Source organism: Diabrotica virgifera, chromosome 3 (genome assembly GCF_917563875.1).
Source record: "Diabrotica virgifera virgifera chromosome 3, PGI_DIABVI_V3a".
Taxonomy (NCBI): domain Eukaryota; kingdom Metazoa; phylum Arthropoda; class Insecta; order Coleoptera; family Chrysomelidae; genus Diabrotica; species Diabrotica virgifera.
Genome location: NC_065445.1, coordinates 270,385,834 through 270,408,115, shown reverse-complemented (window position 1 = coordinate 270,408,115; position 22,282 = coordinate 270,385,834). Strand labels below are relative to the sequence as shown.

At 31.7% G+C, this 22,282-nt stretch overlaps 1 protein-coding gene across 1 annotated transcript in view; it reads left to right on the top strand.

The window, feature by feature from the left end:
- The first annotated feature begins 10,763 nt into the window (after positions 1-10,763).
- Positions 10,764-22,282, top strand: part of LOC114328300 (gamma-aminobutyric acid type B receptor subunit 2) — a 180,320-nt gene continuing 168,801 nt past the window's right edge. The window contains exon 1 of the mRNA XM_050647737.1: positions 10,764-11,288. Within this exon, the coding sequence (XP_050503694.1) occupies positions 11,138-11,288 (151 nt within the window). The 5' untranslated portion in view covers positions 10,764-11,137. The remainder of the gene's footprint in view (positions 11,289-22,282) is intronic.

Here is a 22,282-nt window from a genome sequence, read left to right as displayed (position 1 = left end):
TTGGGTCGAGCCATCGTCACTTCTTCTTTTCGTTTGTCACGTCACCTTCTTCTTCTTCTTCTTTTCCGCAGCCGTCAATTCTTCTTCTTTCCGGTTTGTCAATTCTTCTTCATTTTGTTAAGACATTGTCACTTCTTCTTTTAGTTGTCATGTTGCTGTCAATTCTTCTTCTTCTTTTCGTTTGTCATGTCAACTCTTTTTCTTTTCCGCAGCCGTCAATTCTTCTTCTTCTTTCCGGTTTGTCAATTCTTCTTCATTTTGTTAAGCCATTGTCACTTCTTCTGTTAGTTGTCATGTTGCTGTCAATTCTTCTTCTTTTCGTTTGTCATGTCAACTTCTTCTTTTCAGTTTGTCATGTTGCTGTCAATTCTTCCTCTTCTTTTAGTTTGTCATGATGCTGTCAATTCTTCTTCTTATTTATTTCGTTTGTCACGTCATACGTCAAATGTCACGTTCTGTTAGGCACTATACGGAAAAGAAGAAGAATTGACAGTTAATATTGAACGTTGACAGAAGAAGAATTGACAGTTGGCTTCTGTGTCGCCGCCGCTTTCATTTGACACTCCATACGTCATAATCGGACCAATAGCAACAAAGATATGCTGTAATGCCCTTTTGGCACTGCCGCCATCTTTTTTATGTGTTCGTTACCCCCTCCCCGTTCCGACGAGCCCTCTTACGTCAAAATCAGACCAATAGAAAAGAAGATATGCTGTAATGCCGTTTTGGCACTGCCGCCATCTTTTTTATGTGTTCGTTACCCCCTCCCCGTTCCGACGAGCCCTCTTACGTCAAAATCGGACCAATAGAAAAGAAGATATGACGTAATGCCCTTTTGGCATATTCCGATGCGCACGCCACATACTGAGTTCAACCCCCTTTTTCATCCCCTTTCCAACGATACGTCACACGTCATCCTACGTTAAGCCGTTTGGCATTTATTAATATTTAAGGGTTGCGATTTAGGGGTTGCGCCAGAAACCGCTTTGCCTATCTACTGATGCAGAGTATTTTATAAAGAATAACTTTTTTTCGTAAAACTAATAATAAAAAAGTTATCAATAGGTTCCAAGTTACGCAGACATACTGAATAAGAGCTAAAATAAATTTTTTGCTGAACATTTATTATTGTTGAAGCTTATTATTAAATGTATTTTAGGTAAGTTTTACAGAAAAAAGTTTTGATCACTGTGTATAAACATTTTTTTACCTGGTAATTTTCGGTTTTTGTATTACATTTTTGTTATCTTTCTTAATTTTCTTAAAAATAAATAGTTTATTTCATTTCTACAGTAAAATAATTTAGTGAATTTTAAAGACTACATCCTAAGCTTTAAAAGAGTACTTATAAAACTGTAATAAATCTGTTCAAACTTGAGTAATACCGTCTTAAAGTGGTGGAAATTCTATAAAACTACGAAGATTTCAAAAATTACATTTTTTGAGACGTCATATCATTTGAATTAAATTTTTGAGATTTTTTTAAATGAAACATCATTTAGTAAGATGCTTAAAAGGTAAGTTGTGCAAAATTGAGAGTTTTATAAGCAAAATTGTATTAGTTACACATTTTTTAATCATTTTTAAACAAAATTCATGTAAGGCTCACTTTCCGCCCACACCGTACTTATTCCCAAATAATTTATTTCTTTCTATTATAACTATAAGATAGCTTAATTATTCTTTTTTCATGTTCAATTTGTAAAATTTCATTTGATCCATTAGTTAAAGAATTACCTCGAGAATTACATTAAAATAACTCAACCTTGAACTTCGCCGTACGTTAGTTTACAATGCGCTAATGTTTGTGCGAAGGGTGACTTTAGCGTTATAAATAAAAAATTTTAGAAGATACAGATTTAATTTTAGAAAATTCTTTATATAAGGTTTTTTTGTAAAGTTTTCTGAATTTTTCAATGGTCAGTTTTTTTCTAAAATTTATATTTTCGGAGATATTTAAAAAAACATCTAATTTCGTAGTTCATTTGTTTAATAAAAAATGGTAATAAAGAAGGTAGATACTCCAGGTTAATAAGCTATAAATTGACCATGTTCGGGACACTCAAATATTCAGGTAGCTGACTACTTTTTTAGTTATTGTAGACCTATAGGAAGAAAACCTACCTGTTTCCTGCCTAGAGTCCGCGTCCGTTTTTTAATTAATAACAATTTAGTATTAGTGCAAAAATCGCGATTTTTTCGATTTTTTGCACTCTATTCAAAAGCTAAATAGTTGACATAAAATTACAAAATTTAAAATGTTAAGTGTTAATGTTAAAAAGTTAATTTGTTGCTACGCAAACTGCAAAATAATTGAAAATCGTTATTTGTTAATAACTTTTACTAAAACTAGCTTAGAACTTTAGTGTTTCACCCAAAGTTGGGTATTGGAGTACTTAACAAACCCTCAAAATTTGAGACCGATCCATTAATTAGTTTAAGAGTTATTCTAATTGTTTATCCCAGAGACCTTTATTTTGCAATAACATAGGACAGAAAATAATGTAGATAGGGCAATTATGCGTATGCCAAATGAAAGTAGAAAACTAATGCTATCAAAATGTACTAAAAAAGATAAAAAATTTTCTAATATAGTCAAAAATCCTAATGCCAAATTTGTGAAATTTTGTAGTTTATAAACATTTAGAATAGCTTTAAAAATATTGTCCGTAGGAAAAATCATTTTACATACAGGGTGTTTCATTAATAATTGTCCATATAGTAACTGGAGAAACCTTAGCACAAAATACGAAGATTTTACCTAAAACACTTAAATAAAATGTGGTTCCTTACTGAGTTACAGGGTGTTTTATCTAAAAAATTAAAAATTATTTTTGCTCAGCATTTTAAAACTGTTCGACGTATCCTTTTCATACTTGGCAGAAAGTGCGACTACTATACATCCTACTAAATTATGATAAACAAATGTTTCTAGCTACTACCAGAGGCGTACGACAGGGGATAGTGAATGGTTGACCCATCTTAAATTCTACGCCACTGGAGGAATTCCTATTTTAGTGCCATTTTTAGATTCTCCAATACTTTCTACGTAAATAATATACTCTCCATTGATAACGATAAAGTTATTAGTTTTCGAGATATTTGAAGTTAAATAAATATGAAACGGCACAGTTATTTTGATTAATTTATGATATGATTCATATGATTAAAATTTAAAAATTATTTGTACCCAGTACTTTAAAACTATTTGGCGTATCCTTATCATACTTGGGAGAAAGTGTAGGCACTGTACACCTTACTAAATTAAGATAAATAAACGTTTCTAGCTACTACCAGAGGCGTACGACAGGGGATAGTGGCTGGTTGACCCTTCCCAAATTCTACGCAACTGACGAAATTGCTATTTTAGTGTAATTTTTTGATTTTCCAATACTTTCTATGAAAATAATATACTCTTCGTTCGTAACGATTAAATAATTAGTTTTCGAGATATTTGAAATTAAAAATGAAGCGACACAATACATTAATCAAAATAACCATGTCGTTTCATTTTTAACTTCAAAGATCTCGAAAACTAATGACTTTATCGTTACGAATGAAGAGTATATTATTTTCATAGAAAGTATTGGAGAATCCAAAAATTGAACTAAAATAGCAATTCCGCCAGTGGCGTAGAATTTGGAAAGGGTCAACCATTCACTTTCTTCCGTCGTACGCCTCTGGTAATAGTCAGAAACGTTTGTTTAACGTAATTTAGTAGTCTGTACAGTACCTATACTTTCTGCCAAGTATGAAAATAATACGTCGAATAGTTTTAAAACGCTGAGCAAAAATAGTTTTTAAATTTTTAGATAAATCAACCTGTAACTCAGTAAGGAACCACATTTTATTTAAGTATTTTAGGTTAAATCTTCGTATTTTGTGCTAAGGTTTCTCCAGTTACTATATGGACAATTATTAATGAAACACCCTGTATATTAGAAAATCTGGTATTTTACACGAATTTTTAAAAATGTAGTTCAATTGGTGACTAGTCGTGGTAAGTGAAGGGGGACCTGGGAGCCTACAAATGCATGAGTTAAAAAAGGCAACTTAAAACTACACTATCATTTTCTATATCTCGGGATCTACTGAATATATTTTGATCGTTCTTTTTTTAATTCATATTATGTACTTTTTTTGTACATTACAAATATGCAATTTGTCTAGACATTTATTAATTAATAAACAATCTAATTTGTTTAAACACTTTTTTAAAAAATAATTTTTTCCCAAAAATCCATGATTTTAATCATACTATCGTTATTAATCATAGAAACAGGCGCGGATCCAATGGGGGGTCAATGGGGTCAATTGCCCCCTCCTTGAGACTTCACCTGGTGGCGCTTTTTTTTAAGAAAGAGATAATAAGGATTGAAAATAAATAGTGAGTTTTGTGTCCTGTTGACAACTGAATAACGGAATGAAACATAAAACAGAATTCCTTCTCCAAAGTACGTGTTCTCGGTCTTACTGATATGGTGTCGAGTCTTGGACTGTGAATAAAATCGATCTATTTACCTAAATCGCCTTGTGGCTTTCGAAATGTGGTTCTATAGAAGAATTTTAAAAGTATCTTGGGTGAAGAAGATTCGAAACTCCACAGTACTAGAACGTCTCAGCAAGACTACTGAGATTATAGAAGGCATCAAGAGAGAAAAGTGGAGTATTTTGAACATGTAATGAGAAGTTTCAAATATAGGTTGCTACAAAATATTATGCAAGTGAAAATAGAAGGCAAACGCAGTCCAGGACGAAAAAGCACTTCGTGGTTGATTTAGGGTGGCAGTGAATAAAATTAAGATAGCTATGATAGTAACCAACATTCTGAAAGGACATAGTACATGAAGAAAAATAAAGTAACAGCCCATACCGAAAAAGAATCCTGCGTACGCGAGTGACGAGAAAATTTCCCCTCCTTGCATGGTTGCTGGATCTGCCGTTGCATAGAAAAAGTTAAGGTATACTTTAATAAATAAATTATCTTCAATAAATAATTATCAAATAAAAAGCATTTAATTATTAAAGTGTACTTTAACTTTTTCTATGATCATTAATGATACTATGATTAAAAAAATAGATTTTTGTAAAAAAATATTTTTCTATTATAGGAAGAAGAGGAAGAAGAAGAAGAAGAAGATGAAGAAGAAAAAGAAGATGAAGAAGAAGAAGAAGAAGAAAAAGAAGAACGAAGAAGAAGAAGAAGAAGAAGAAGAAGAACAAGAAGAAGAAGAAGAAGAATAAGAAGAAGAATAAGAAGAAGAAGAAGAAGAAGAAGAAGAAGAAGAAGAGTTTTCCTGCATATTTTTTACAACAGATCTACTGAGCTTCTTTACATTAATATATGACAATATGACAATATGGACAACCAAAAGTGACAATACTTGATGAAATTCAAAGATTTAGATTAATTAGTTACAGACATCAATGGAAGAAGGAATAATTTAATAAGAAATGGTAAATACTGAAGCTAGTACAAAAAGAAAAGGACGACGCCTTCAAAAAAAATGAATGGACTCGACACAAGAAGATATGAAATTGTTGAGGGTACAAGATTGGAAAAACCTAGCAGAGAATAGAAAAAAATGGAAGAAAACTTTTATGACTAATAGTCTTGTCGCTAGGGGGGGTACAACGGCCTCCTTAATTCAGATGGACTTACCCAAGTTTTTTTTGTATATTTTGACCCGCAGAATACGAATTTTTTGGGTAACAGTTGATCCGGATGTCGATAAGATTGATGTAGACAAAGAACTTGAGGAATTACATAACAGTGATTTCTCGCAAAACAAAACATCTTTTTGTATTTTTTGGGTCATTTTAGGCAAAAAATGCTCTGACAAGTTTTTTCGCTGGATGCATAGTTTTCGAGATAACCGCGGTTGAACTTCCAAAAAATCGAAAAATTGCAATTTTTGAACCAGAATAACTTTTGATTAATAAATAAAGTAGCAATTCTGCTTACAGCATTTGAAAGTTTAAGTCAAATTATATCGGTTTTGATTATTTGCATTGCTAAAAATTTATTATTTTATTGTTAAACAAAGCTATAAACACCTAGTGCGTGAGTGATGTTTTCAATGATTTTTTTTTTGGCTTAGACTTAGCGTCATACTGCCAGACACATACGGAATACAAGTTATCAAGTTATACAAAACAGGTTTAAAACAAAGATAACAACTAAAAGGTATTAAGTAACACTAAGCTTAACAGCTAAAACAACTAACTACCAAAGGTATTAATTAAAAATGTTTAAGGGAATTATAATGATAATTTGCTGTCTTTTAAAAAGTTAATTAAAGAGTTGTATACATCTACAGAACCAAGTGATAATAAATATAGTATATTCCAAGGAGTTGCTACTTTACATTTTAATAAATCATTTATTAATTTAGATGAGTAAATTGTATTTTTAGAACAACCAAAAAATATATGATCTAAATCACTTTCCTCTTCACAATGCTCACATTTATCATTATCCAAAACCTGTATTTTAAATAAATTCTTTGGATAACATGCGTGCCCGAATCGTACTCTAATAATAGAAGTTATGTACTTTCTAGAAGCTCTAACAAGACTTGTACCAAGGAAATTTGGGAATATCGGGCTGAATTAACGAGTATCTATTTTGATTCACAAAAGAGTATTCCTTCCACTGGTAGCTCCACTCCCGATGCAGTGTTGACTTGAAAGAGGTTATACTATCAGTCAGTGTTATTTTATGTAGAATACTGGTATCGGATGAAACGCTTTCTTTGGCTAATAAGTCGACATACTCATTATGTTCAAATCCTGCGTGTGCTTTAATCCAGATAAAATGTACATTGATTCCTTTGGTTATAAGATTTTGTTTAATATGTTTAATTTTATAAATGTATGGGCAGTCTTGGATGTTTAAGGTCCATATTTACCAAGAGATTTCAATACTGCTAAGGAGTCAGACAAAATTATAATATGGGCGAAATCAAATTCAGCTACATATAGTAAAGCTTCATATATTGCAATAGCCTCTGCTGTATAAATTGAAGTCTCCGGTTTCAGTTTGAATTTCTTTTCTATATGTCCCGATGGTATAAAAAAGGCGCATCCAGTTCCATCTGCAGATTTAGACGCATCTGTATATAGAGCTATTGACTCATTGTAATTGTTCGTTATGGATAAAAGAATATTTTTATTTAAATATATGCTTTCACTATAATTTGGTACAATAATATCTGTAGGAGAAAAGAAAGAAGAGTACGCGTAGTTTTTGAATAAGTCGTTCGTTTTATCTATATTTTTTAAGAGTACTATATTTTGATTATAAGCAGTAAGGGAGATTTCTTTTTTTGCCAATATTTATTGGTTAGATCATGGCAACTCAAAGTCACTATTTTTTGGTATAGAAGTGGGTTAAGTAAGTATACTTTATTAAATATTTTTTAGACAAAAAACTTCGTCTTAGATTTAAAGGAGGTTCCAAGGCTTCCAAATATAAAGCTTGTACTGGAGTGGATCTCATAGCTCCTAGACATACTCGTAAGGCTGAATTGTTTTCAATGATTTCTTATTTAAAATCGAACGAGTAGGTAGAGTAGCTATAAGTGCAAGCGAGGCAATTTCTACGTAGCATGCGTTAAAACGCATGTATTAGGCACGGGAAACACTATGTGTTTATAGCTTTGTTTAACAATAAAAAAATTAATTTTTAGCAATGCAAATAATCAAAACCGATATAATTTGACTTCAACTTTCAAATGCGGTAAGCAGAATTGCTACTTTATTTTTTAATCAAAAGTTATTCGGGTTCAAAAATTGCAATTTTTCGATTTTTTAAAAGTTCAACCGCGGTTATCTCGAAAACTATGCATTCTACGAAAAACTTGTAGGAATATTTTTTGCTTAAAATGACCCAAAAAATACAAAAAGATGTTTTGTTTTGCGAGAAATCGCTGTTATGTAATTCCTCAAGTTTTTTGTCTATAACAATCTTATCGACATCCGGATCAACTGTTACCCAAAAATTTCGTATTCTACGGATAAAAATCTATAAAAAAACTCGGTTAAGTCCATCTGAATTAAGGAGGCCGTTGTACCCCCCTTGGCGACAGGACTATAATGCCCGTTTAGTCAAATTTTTATATTATTTACAGAAAAATTTTTGCAATTTTTTAAATTATCACCCCGTACATATTTTAAAAATAAATTCTGTCCCAAGTGAGCAATATGACAGTTCTTATTTCGGCCAAAAACCCTCTACTTGAATTAATAAATTACATAGTTTGAAAAATGGTCCAGTTCTTGCATCCGCTTGTACGCCTGTTCTTCTACAGATAGTTTTAATGTAAAGAAAAACCGAAAAGAATCCCAATTTTCCGCAAAATTAACAGTTATCCAGGGTACACTCACCGGAGAGGACGTTTTTATAAATTAAAAGTAAACTGGGAACAGGGATATCTCCAGATGACACCACAGTTAACGAGTTAACATGCTAAACCATGGTTTTGTAGACTCTGGATCCCAATCAGATATAACAAAAGTGAGACTACGGGAGAACTAAATACAGACTCGATCCACTTCCGTGTGAAAAGTAGGAAAATAATCGTTTACACCAAAAGAAATTCCCTTCGAATAAAGAAGTGGAAGAAGATTTTTTTTCGCTGCCTGCATTTTTTGTAATGGAGTATTTTGAATTCGATTGTAATCGAATACAGGCAAAGATAAATGGAAAACTAACACAGTTTATGCTAGTACAAAGCGGAGTCAGACAAGGTAACTCGTTAAGCCCACTACTCTTTAATATAATAATGGACGAAATAATACAAGCAGTACGTAAAGGTCATGGTTACAGAATGGGGCACAAAGAAATCCAAATATTATGTTGTGCAAACGACGCCGCATTAATCGCCGAGACAGAAGACAATCTCCAAAGATTAATGCACATCTTCAATACAACAGTCAAGAAATACAATATGATAGTATCAGCAGAAAAAACCAAATGTATGACAACATCTAAATATCCACTATGATGTAAAATCGAAATTTATGGGGAAATAATACAGCAGGAAGCAAGGTTTAGAATCTGGGAATAGATAGAACTAGTTACGGCGGGATCTCTTAATGACACAATCTGGAAGAACAAACACCTAAGACAAGACACAAAAGCAAGAATTTATAAAGCAGAAATTAGACCTATATTGACATACACTGCGAAGACAAGGCCTAACACATCTACAACGAGACGACTACTAGAAACAACACAGATAAAAATACTTCGGCAAATATCAGGGGAAAGTCTGTTGTATAGGAAGAGAAGCGAAAACATAAGAACAGCATGCAAAGTAGAAGACATAAATGGATGGGTGACAAAACGGAAACAGGAGTGGAACGAACACATTAGTAGAATGACAGAGGATAAGATAGTAAAAATAGCACGAGATAAATCACCAAATGGACGAAGAAGTATTGGCAGACCAAGAAAAAGATGGTGCGATAGGCTAATATTGAAGAAGAAACAGGTTTTAAAGCCTACATTCACGAATGAAGAAGAAAAAGAAGAAGAAGAAGAAGAAGAAGAAGGAGAAGAATAAGAAGAAGAAGAAGAAGAAGAAGAAGAAGAAGAAGAAGAATAGTTTTTCTGCATATTTTCTACAACAGATCTATTGAGCTTCTTTACATTAATATATTACCCTGTATATATGGACAACCAAAAGTGACAATACTTGCTGAAATTCAAAGATTTAGATTCATTAGTTACATACATCTATTCCGGTGGTGTGGTTGACGGAATTAATAAAAAATAAGTGTAACAACGAACAGTAATATATTTATTTATTTCGGGTAAACAAGCGGTGTTTTGCTTATATCTCGAAAGAGGGTTGTTTGTTCGCGCGAGCGAGGGTGTGTCTGCATCGTTCGCATACTGTGTAGAGACTGACTTTCAGACCACCAACTATTATGTCAACTGGTTTTGCGGTTTTGCGATAATGGCCAGAAGGGGCCATACATTACTGCATCTGCATTTTAAAAGATGAGAACCTTTTTGTATTTTAAGAAATTGACATAAAGAGTGTGGCGATCTGACATCGTACTCCATTAGTGTTTCCTTGAAAAAAACATTAATTTTATACAATCTGTTTAGGGATACATTTTGGTTTCTCGAAATCAACGGCCCTTGTTGGCATATGGTTTGTATATTACATGTGACTTTTAAATGACTAATGTTGTTTCGTTTTGAGAAAAGTTATTAAAAATTAAGAAAATAAAATTAGCAAAAATAGTAATTAAAGCGTATCGTTACACATCAATGGAAGAAGAAATAATTTAATAAGAAATAGTAAATACTGAAGCTAGTACAAAAAGAAAAGGACGACGCCTTCGAAGAAAATGAATGGACTCGACACAAGAAGACAAGAAGATATGAAATTGTTGAGGGTACAAGATTGGAAAAACCTAGCAGAAAATAGAAAAAAATGGAAGCAAACTTTTATGACTAATGCCCGTTTAGTCAAATTTTTATATTATTTACAGAAAAAATTTGCAATTTTTCAAATTATCACCCCGTATATATTTTAAAAATAAATTCTGTCCCAAGGGAGCAATATGACAGTTCTTGTTTCGGCCAAAAGCCGTCTACTTGAATTAATAAATTACATAGTTTGAAAAATGGTCCAGTTCTTCCATCCGCTTGTACGCCTGTCCTTCTACAGAGAGTTTTAATGTAAAGAAAAACCGAAAAGAATCCCAATTTTCCGCAAAATTAACAGTTATCCAGGGATACACTCACCGAAGAGGATGGTTTTAATAAATTAAAAGTAAACTGGGGACATGCGCGATCGTGTCCTCCGGCATATATGAAGGATCTTGCTTACGAAAATCAATAAAGCTGTGAAACGTGCCTCGGAAAATCAAGGATAACCGCTGTGGAAAACCAGAAATTTTAAGGAAAGGTACAGAAAAACACGTCGGACAATTTGGCAGTGAATTAAAAGTGATAGTTTAAATCATTTCGCGAATACCAATTAAAACGTTCCCGATTTTTATAAACAATGATTCAGTTTAAGGTCTTTTATAGCTCTCTACTAACACGGTTACCCACTTTTCTTACAAATAAACAATTTTTGTTTACCGTGTGACAAAAGGACGGACAGTTTAGGAAATGATTCGATTTGCAGTGTACACAGTTCTTTTATTGTTAATTTTTTTGAAGTGTTGCAATTTTCAAAAACCGAATATGGACAATAAGAGACACGACGTTTATGTTGCTGGTTTCTTTCCTTATGGAAGAGGAGTAGAAAATTCTGACACAGGTAACAAATTATAATTATATTATCTGTACTATATACTATAAATTTTGCAAATGGTCAAAAATATTTTCTTTCCTTTTTCAGCTCATTCTAATAGATATTGCAAAAAATATTATTGATTAATTTATAATATAAATATAATTGACAGTTGCTCACTTCAATATAGAATTATAATTTATGCATATTAATGGCTAATTTTAGATTTAATTTTATTTATAAATAAAAACAGAGGATATTGGTTTTTTCTTTGATGTTCAATATCTAATATTATTTAAGGTTTTTCTTGGTTTTCTAATTCCAGTAATTCTTTTATTCAGATAATATTTTTTCCTTTATCCTTCCGTCATCTCATTGACCTCCAAAACATCTATTACCTACTCCTATTTTTAGATCTTCTCGGTCTCTTTATTTATTTTCGTTATCTCTATTACCAACTTTTGAAAAATTTCAAATATTTTATACTCCATTGTTTTCAATCTAGTGTTATAGATGAGTTTTAAAAGTTTCTTGGGTAGAGAAAATTCAAATCTCTACAATACTAGTACCTCTCAGCGAAACTGCTGAGATTATAAAAAGCATCGAAGAGAAGAGAAAGCTAGAGTACTTTAGACAGGTAATTCTTCTTTCTGCTTCTTTACGTGCCATCTCCGCGACGAAGGTTGGCAATCATCATTGCTATTCTCACTTTTGACACTACAGCCCGAAAGAGTTCAGTTGAGCTGCATGCAAACCATTCTCTGAAATTTCTCAGCCAGGACATTTTTCTCCTACCTATGCTGCGCCTTCCTTGAATCTTTCCCTGCATAATTAATTTTAGGAGTTCATATCTGTCACCACGTGTTATATGACCCAAGTATTGAAGTTTTCTTATTTTGATGGAATCCAGTATATCCCTGCTGTTCTGTATTATCCTTAGTACTTCCTCATTGGTTATTCTGTCTGTCCAGGAGATTCTCAGCATTCTTCGATACGTCCACATCTCAAATGCTTCCAATCTATTGAGGCATTGTTTATTGAGAGTCCATGTCTCCACACCATACAAAAGAACAGAAAATACATAACATTTTAGTACTCGCTTTCTAAGATTTAGGCTGAGGTCTCTACTACATAATATTTGTTTCATATTAGCGTTGATTGAGGTTACCTCAATCAACGATATTAGTGAATGCACTTCTAGCCTTTTCTATTCTAATTCGGATTTCTTTGGTATAATCGTTTGCTTCACTAATGTTTGTCCCTAAATAGTTATAATTCTGAACTCGTTCTATCGTCTTATTATTTACGTGTAGATTGATGTTTCTAATATTTTTCTTTGATATAACCATGAATTTCGTTTTCTTTATGTTTAGTGACAGACCAAATTCTTCACTCGTTGCAACAACCTTATCTAAAATTCTTTGTAGATCTGTAATAGTTTCTGCCATTAGTATTGTGTCATCGGCGTATCTAATTTCACATATGGGTAGGCCATTTATTTTTATGCCTGCTACTTCAGCTTCTAATGCTTTTTTGAATATATCTTCTGAGTATGCATTAAACAGTGATTGCGACAAGACACAGCCCTGTCTAACGCCTCTATTGATTTTTATGTTATTGGTGTTAAATTATTTATTCTTACACAGGTAAGACAGGTAATGAGAGGACCAAAATATTATGCAATAGAAAATAGCAGGCAAACGCAGTCCAGGTCGAAGAAAGACGTCATGGTTGAAGAACTTACGAGATTGGTATGGTATTGATACAAGCATGATATTTAGGGTGGCAGTGAATAAAATTAAAAGAGCTATGATGGTAACTAACGTTTTGAAAGGACATGGTACATGAAGAAAGAGAAGATAATTTGCCTCATTTATCTATCCATTCAGTAGTTCCTTCTCTTTCATACATATTCTTGATTATTCTTTGTTACTAGGTCTCTCTTGGGTATCCACTTTTGATTCGTTCTTTTGTTAATGTCAATCGGTACATAAGTCGCAAATATTTTAGGGCTGTCCCTACTTTTTCTGTCTTTACACGGCAAATTACGTGTAGTAATTCTCACCGGTAATAATATGTAAACATTACTTGACAATGTCATCATTAACTTTAAAGAAATGGCTTTGGAATGTTTTTGGATAACTGTTACTTGTGTAATTGCAAATTATTAATTCAATTAATAAATATGATAATTTTTTCACTAATTATGTATTCAGTGATTGTAATAATTTATATACTGTACAACAAAAACTAATACTCAATCGAGAAAAGAGGAAAAGTGTTAAAGTGATTTTTTTAATAATATATTGTTACTATGGAACGCTTACAATTTTGAACATCTTCTTCTTCTTGTAGTTTCATGGCCTCCACCTCTTAGGTGCTTGGCAAATTTTGAACATCTTTAACAACAAAATACTTGGATCACAGAATATATCCTGGTGAATTATCTGCTTGGATCGTCCACAAATAACAAACAATTAACTTTTTGACGAAGTAGTTTTCAATCCTAATAGTAAATTATTAATATTGAAAATATTAAAAATATTACTAAAAGATTTTTAAATTGAAAACTTATTGGTACACTTTCCTGGTGACAACCTCCAAGACTTCTATAATTTGCAAGTCAAATGGATGCTGCAGTGAAGACGAGAGGGAAGGAATTCTACACTATGCAATTCACATCCCCCGTCTGCAGCTGGTAAAGTTCCAACGGAAAAATGCACCTAGTTACTCTACGGAGTAATACGACTATAAAATAAAAATGTATACCATTTTTATTCAGTTGCAATGCGAAGGCAAAACAATCTTACTTTTCAATTAGAATACGGAGTAGTCCAGTCCCTTGAATCGTGATTTTCGACTCTTATTGGAGCCTTCATCGGAAGGAACGTAGGCACTGTTCTCCATGGTATACATTTTTATTTTAATTAACTTTTTATTAAATTCACGTCTTAAATCAATTATTTATCAAATACACTATCAATATTATTTAATCAATAACTCAAAATATTCCCGATACCATGTCAAATATTTGAAATTGTCACTGTCTTTTCATCATATTCTATTTGACTCAGTGCGTTGTATGACAAAGATAGCGAATGTTTGATTTGGAAAATTTCACCACGGACATGGTGTCTATTTTTTTCAAATCCTGAAAAACTAATCAATATTTTTAAAAAATTTAAACGCAGAATGAAAGACTAAATTATTATCGAGGGTCGAAAGTTTCTTAGAATAAATAAAAAGTTTCTTTTGAATGAGATATTAGAAATTAAAAATCATACTACATTTTCTCTTAGTTTTTTATCCCTGTGACTTATTAAAATAAACACTACAAAAGTTTTCAGGGACTTTCTGCCCTCGGTAAGAACGTAATCTTTCATTCTGGAATAATTTTTTTAAAAATACTTATTAGTTTTCTCAGGATTTGAAAAAAATTTCCCATTCAATCCCATTTAAATAACATTAGAGCCGAAACTACGTACCTTAATTTCTACGTTTTTATTCGTTATTGTATTCGACCTTCATCACGAGGTATTGAGAATATCTACCTAATATAAATATTAAAGAAAACGAAAATAATAATTATTATTTAACTATACATTGAACAGCGTAAGAGGCAGCCTCTCAATCTGTATTTCTTCTGAAATAACGTTGTTTCCGTTTAAAAAACTTTACAAATTCTTAATCGTACCTCCCGCGTAAAGAATGTTAATCTTATTGGTGTCAGGTATCATTATTAACATTTAAAACATATTTGGAAATTTCATATTGTGGAGAGTTGAGTTTTATATTTCAAAAATTGTTTATAGGTCTGGATCCCGCGTATGAAAAAAAAGTTGATTAATAGCAAGCTGAAAATTTGTTAATAGCTTAAGGGTGTCTAGTCGGACAAACTTTGATATATGGGAACACTGGAACAGGGGAAGTTTTAATTGTGGAACAGGTTAAAAATTTGGAACGGTCAGACCACGAAAACGGCACATATATTTTGTCCAACAGAACAGACTTAAACTCTCCGAACAGAGATTTAACTCTCATGCAAAAATCAGACTGCTATTTATCACCAAATGGGCGTTTTAATGAATGGAACATGTAGAATATGTCAAATGACAGGAATTATGACAGGTGATAAATAGCAGTCTGATTTTTGCATGAGAGTTTAATCTCTGTTCGGAGAGTTGAAGTCTGTTCTGTCGGACAAAATAAATGTGCCGTTTTCGTGGTCTGACCGTTCCAAATTTTTAACCTGTTCCACAATTAAAACTGACCCTGTTCCAGTATTCCCATATATCAAAGTTTATCCGACTAGACATCCTTAAGCTATTAACAAATTTTTAGCTTGCTATTAATCAACTTTTTTTTCATACGCGGGATCCAGACCTATTACGGGTGATTCCATTTCAAAATCACTCAATTTTTTAACAAAAAAAATTTTAGATCTTCGATTTGTCTGAAAATTGGCATATATCTTCTGCAGGACGTAAAAATAAGATATTTAAGGTCAAAAAATCTTCTTCTTCTTTTTTTCTCAAAATGTTATTTTATGCGATTTTACAGTGATTTGGTGTTTATTTAATGAAATTTGCATTTTCTATCGTAAAGTATCAATGGAAAACATAATATTTTAATAGAAGGGACTCAAAAATGTCATTATATGGCATTATAATAAGTTACTTTGATTCAAAACAAGTTTTTGTCAAATTTTTATAGTGTAGAAAACGTTAAAATACCGTTTTTACATTTTTCTCCATTCCCAAAACACATCATAATCGATTTGGCTAAAAATTTACCCACAGATAGCTAAAACATAGGACTTTAAGTGGTGAGAAGGATTTGAATTATATTACAATACCAAACCAGTTACATGCAATATCATAGTCAAAAATATAGGCATCTACTGTAAGTAAAATTAACACGAAAGTATCGACCTCACGACAAAAATTGTTAAAAATAAATTGTAATAATTGTAAATACGATTTATTTGGAACAATTTCAGTATTTACCATTTTTGTCGAAAAATTAAAAATGGCGGAGATATTGAGCAAAACAGGTTCTCCCTTAACCTTCGGAGTACGAAGACTGGGTCAAGCGTGACCCGAAATTCACTTATTTCTTAATATTTTATGAAATAATTTTTTTACAAATCCGATTGATCGTAAGTTCTCCTTATTTGTTTCAATCTATTTTTTCGTATATAATTCGTGAACATGCAAATTACAGTTTTTCCTCTATGTAACATCTATGATGCCGGGTCAGTCCTGACCCGGTCTTCGGATTTCGAAGAATATTTTCAATATGTTTGTAGGTACACGTAAATTGCAGCCGTCTCTGTTTACGGGTATACGTATTCCAATATATGGCCGGAGCGAATTTACCTCTGCCCGTTTTCTGTAAGGTATTAAAATCTGGCCGCCGGAGCGAACTAGTATATGCCCATGGGGAACCATCTTAAAAAATTTAAATACAATAATTTGGGATTATAATTGTTATGTTTGTTTGTTTTTTGTTGAATTAAAAATATTGTTTAATAATACTGACTATTTAAAACATCCTTATAAATAAAATGAGAATGGGTCACGCTTGACCCATCATCGTAAACTAAGTAAGTCAAATAATCTCCGTACTCCGAAGGTTAAAATCAAGATGACGGCTAACTTAACGGAGGAATTTATTGGTGATTTTAAAAGGCTACTATTGACTCCTCTAAAGATTAGAAAAATAAAATTTTGGGCAGCTCGGCATGCAAGGTCAAATGCTATTCCGACTGGACTAATATACTTTTGAGTCTGATATTACTGCATATAACTTTTTTGGTATTGTAATATAATTCAAATATAAAGTCCTATGTTTTGGCTATATGTGGGCAAATTTTCAGCCAAATCGATGATGATGTATTTTGGGAATGGAGAAAAATGTAAAAAAAAAACGGTATTTTAACGTTTTCTACACTATAAAATTTGATAAAAACCTTGTTTTGAATCAAAATAACTTGTTATAATGCCATATAATGACATTTTTGAGTCCCTTCTATTAAAATATTATATTTTTCATTGATACTTTGCGACAGAAAATGTAAATTTGTTTAAATAAACACCAAATCACTGTAAAATCGTATAAAATAACATTTTGAGAAAAAAAGAAGAAGAAGATTTTTTGACCTTAAATATCTTATTTTTACGTCCCGCATAAGCTATATACCAACTTTCAGACAAATCGGAGATCCAAAATTTTTTGCCTGAGTGATTTAACATGGAATGATCATTATACACTTTCTCTTTTGAAATCAATTATACAGGGTGTAACAAAAATACAGGTCATAAATTTAATCACATATTCTGGGACCAAAAATAATTCGATTGAACCTAACTTACCTTAGTACAGATGTGCACATAAAAAAAGTTACAGCCCTTTTAAGTTACAAAATGAAAATCGATTTTTTCGAATGTATCGAAAACTATTGGAGATCTTTTATTGAAAATGGACATGTGGCATTCTTATGGCAGTAGCATCTTAAGAAAAAATTATAGTGAAATTTGGACACCCCAAAAAAATTTTATGGGGGTTTTGTTCCTTTAAACCCCCTCAAACTTTTGTGTACGTTCCAATTAAATTATTATTGTAGTACCATTAGTTAAACACAATGTTTTTAAAACTTTTTTGCCTCTTAGTACTTTTTTGAAAAGTCAGTTTTTATCGAGATATTTCGAATATTTGTCAAATCCACCACATATTTGTATATGGTTAAGTACGATTATGGAGACTTGGTAATAATATGAACATTTATTTATGATTTACATTTTTAGGGATATTTTGAACCATTTAAAAAAAAAGTCACATCTCGATAAAAGGTGCCTTTTCGAAAAAATACAAAGAGGCAAAAAAGTTTTAAAAACACTGTGTTTAACTAATGGTACCGCAGTAATATTTTAATTGGAACGTACAGAAACATTTGGGGGGTTTAAAAGAACAAAACCCCCATAAAATTTTTATGTAAACATATTGAAAAATAAGCCTCAACTCGATAAAAACTGCCTTATCGAAAAAATACTAAGAGGCAAAAAAGTTTTAATAATATTGAATTTAACTAATGGTACCACAATAATAATTTAATTGAGACGTACACAAAAGTTTGGGGGGGTTTAAGGGAACAAAATCCCCATAAAATTTTTATGGGGTGCACAAATTTCACTATAATTTTTCTTTAAGATGTTCCTGCCATAAGATTGCCACATGTCCATTTTCAATAAAAAATCTCCAATAGTTTTCGATATATTCGAAAAAATCGATTTTCATTTTGTAACTTCAAAGGGCTGTAACTTTTTTTATGTGCACATTTGTACTAAGGTAAGTTAGGTTCATTCGAACTATTTTTGGTCCCAGAATATGTGATTTAATTTATGACCTGTATTTTTGTTACACCCTGTATATTTTACATATTATAGTTTAAGGGTAAGAACAGAACAAGTGGGTCTCGGTGGAGGTGGAGGTGGAGGTGGAGGTCGCCGGTATACAATGAAAATTTACGTGTTTAGTAACAATATTATTATAACGATATTGTCAAGGAATAAGGCTATAACATATCAAGGAAAAAAATCACTTAATCGGACAACAGGTTTAGGAGATATAAGACATCAAAAAGAACCCATTTTTAAGGTGGCCGGTTAATTTTGGTACAGAGTGTATAATATATTAAAGAAAACGAAAATAAATTTAAATATAAATATAAATTTAAATATACATATTTTATATAAATTTAAATATATAATTTAAATATATTTAAATTTAAATATAAATTTACGTAGACAATTTTTAGCTCAAAAATACTGCATAAAGCTAAGAAACACTGAGTCAGACCTTTTAACAAATCTGGCTTTATTAAACATGGAAAACTTAACTAGTAAATATTGGAGAATAAAAAATTCACCACCACTAACAGATGCATTCATTGAAACCAGGAATTATACAGATTTACACAAGAGTAAATTATTACCAATTTATAAATTTCCGTATAAAACTTTGATAAAAAAACCCAGAATCATAATTCCTAAATATACAGAATCAAATCATTTAAATAATATTTTAGTAAAATCTATACTGAGCGACTTTGTGGATTATACAGTAATTTACACAGATGGCTCTAAAAATCAAACAGGAGTAGGATGTGCTATGTATGTGCAAAATACCCATCAACATAATAATTATAAATTATCTAGTATTAGTAGTATTTTTACAGCTGAGATTATAGCCATCGAAAAAGCTCTAGAATGGATCAAAGAGAATAATATTAAAAAAGCTGTGATAATAACAGACTCCAGATCTGCAATATATGCAATTCAAAACACTGATTTTAATTCATACAAATCAAAAATTTTATGTAATATAAAAAATAATTTGTCTAAAGTGGAAGTAGTATTTATATGGGCAAAAGGGCATGCCGGTATACTGGGTAATGAGAAAGTGGATGAGTTGGCCAAAGATGCAATAAAAAATGGTGAGATCCTAACTCAGATCTTATCGACAGATGCAATAAATGACGTCAAAGATAGAATAAATAAAATATGGAAAAAACAATGGAAAAATATTTCAAGCATATCAAAAAATTTATATTTTTCTTTACATCAAGAACTTCCTCCGCCACCTGAATACATATTTAAGTATAACCTGCCAAAGCAAGATATTTCTACTATCGTCAGATTAAAAACTCGACACGGAAAATATGAGGCACATCTGCACAAATTAGGAATAGTTAACACATCAGTGTTTTTGTGATAATGTTTCGATTAGAGATTTGAGCCATATTTTCTTTGAATGCAAAATTAACGAGAGATATATAAATCAATTGTATTACAATTTACGACAAACACAAGTTCATTTTCCAAGTAGTATAGAATATCTACTAAGTTGTCATAAAATGGAAATATTTAAATTACTCATAAACTACCTCAAAGAAACAAATATAGTCATTTGAGTCAGATAGGTGGGAATATAACAAAACTAATAAATTGAGGTAAAAATAAAATAAAAATCTGTGGCTAACGGACCCGCATCCAAGCCATTTTTCACACACACACACACACAAAACGAAAATAATTATTATTTAACTATACATTGAACAGAGTAAGAGGCAGCACACAGCCCTACATGATATCCCTCTCAATCTGTATTTCTTCTGAAATAACGTTGTTTCCGTTTAAAAAACGTTACAAATTCTTAATCGTACCTCCCTTGTAAAGAATGTTAATCTTATTGGTGTCAAGTATCATTATTAACATTTAAAACATATTTGTAAATTTCATATTGTGGAGTTGAGTTTTAAAATATTTCAAAAACTGTTAACACTTTCTCTTTTGAAATCAATTATCTTTATATTTTACATATTATAGTCTAAGGGTAAGAACAGAACATAAGTGGTCTCAGTGGAGGTGGAGGTGGAGGTCGCAGTCGATGTCGATATCCATGTAAAACAAACACATTGTAGTGCATGGAAGAGAACAGAGCAGGTAAGTCGCGGTGGAGGTTTAGCGCGATGCCATCCAGGAGGGTGCAGGAGGTTTACATCGATGCTTTTGAAAATAAAATGAGTTTGTTTTACATGAATGTCTACTGTGCGGCCTACAAGGATGCTTCCCTATGATTGGTCCGTTCGAAGCCAAGTTGTCATTACCTGCGCTATCTGAGTTGATACTTTTTATATAATCCCTTTTTTGTATTCAGTTTATTTTTGAATTTCTAAAGTAATTAAATTGAGTAAATTTTTGAAATATGAAAAAGGATCTGATTATTTACAGCTGACATTGCATCACTATCATCACTTGACTGACACAACATCGCAAAAGCACAGGCTTTTTGTCATTCAAATTTCATTAAACTACTTCACTTGATAGTGGTTCTAGCTCGACTGACAGCGCAGGTGACCTCCATGCTATGTGCTATCGACATCGACCTCGACTTAACTAGTAGCATCTACCGCGACCTACACCTCCACCTCGACCCACTTGTTCTGTTCTTGCTCTGTTCTAAGGCTAACGCCCGGTTTCATAATCAACTTAAAGTGAACATTAACTAAAGTTCACTTTAACGTTGAAATTAGCCATATGAATTGCATTGATACAGGTTAACTTAAAATTTAAAGTCCACTTTAACTGATTATGAAACCGAGCGTAAGTCTGGAGTCTGGACTGACATAATTTTTTGTTAAGCATCGTATACATAGTTTATATACGGTGACTTGAATCATATTGTCAAAATATAATGTTTTCGTTACCTAAATAAATAATCTAATTTTTTTATAATTGAACCATAAACGTAAATTAAAATATTTAAATTTGTTAAACGTATTTAAATGTAAGATTTTATACTCCACTACGATTGTATGGAAAGGGTTGCGAAATACCTTGGGGGATATATTATATGAAAGTAAAGCAGGACTAAACAAAATAAATCACAATAGACATTGAAAAGCGGAATTTCTGAAAGCTAAGAGAATTTTAACCAGTCGGGGTGTATGCCTAAAGCTAAAATATGTCTTAAAATGTTCATTATATTCTTTTGCATGGTCGAGAAATAAGGGCCTTAATATTTCTGTAACTTTTTGTACTGGGATTCTCAGATTATGGATTTCTGAAGAAATAAATATATATTTCAGGGAGATAACAGTAAATCTGATGGATGTGGTTACCCATATTAAAAAAGAAAATCAATAGAAAGAAAATATCCCGATTAGTAAGTACATATAGGTATCCCAATAGTATTCCCAATAATATAGTAGGGGTAATATATAATCCCAAGTATTTAAGTATGCACCTTTAATACATCCATATAATATTTAAAGGGTTTTTACCCGAATATCTCTTTGGTGGCTCAGCTAGCATCCAATCTGTCTAACACTGATGATGATTTTTTATAAAATCGAAAACGTTTTGTTTTGATGTAGCCCTTAAAGGGATATTTAATAAAAATTTATACCTTTTACAAAGGATTTTTTCCAATTTTTATATCCCGACAACATATCGAGGATA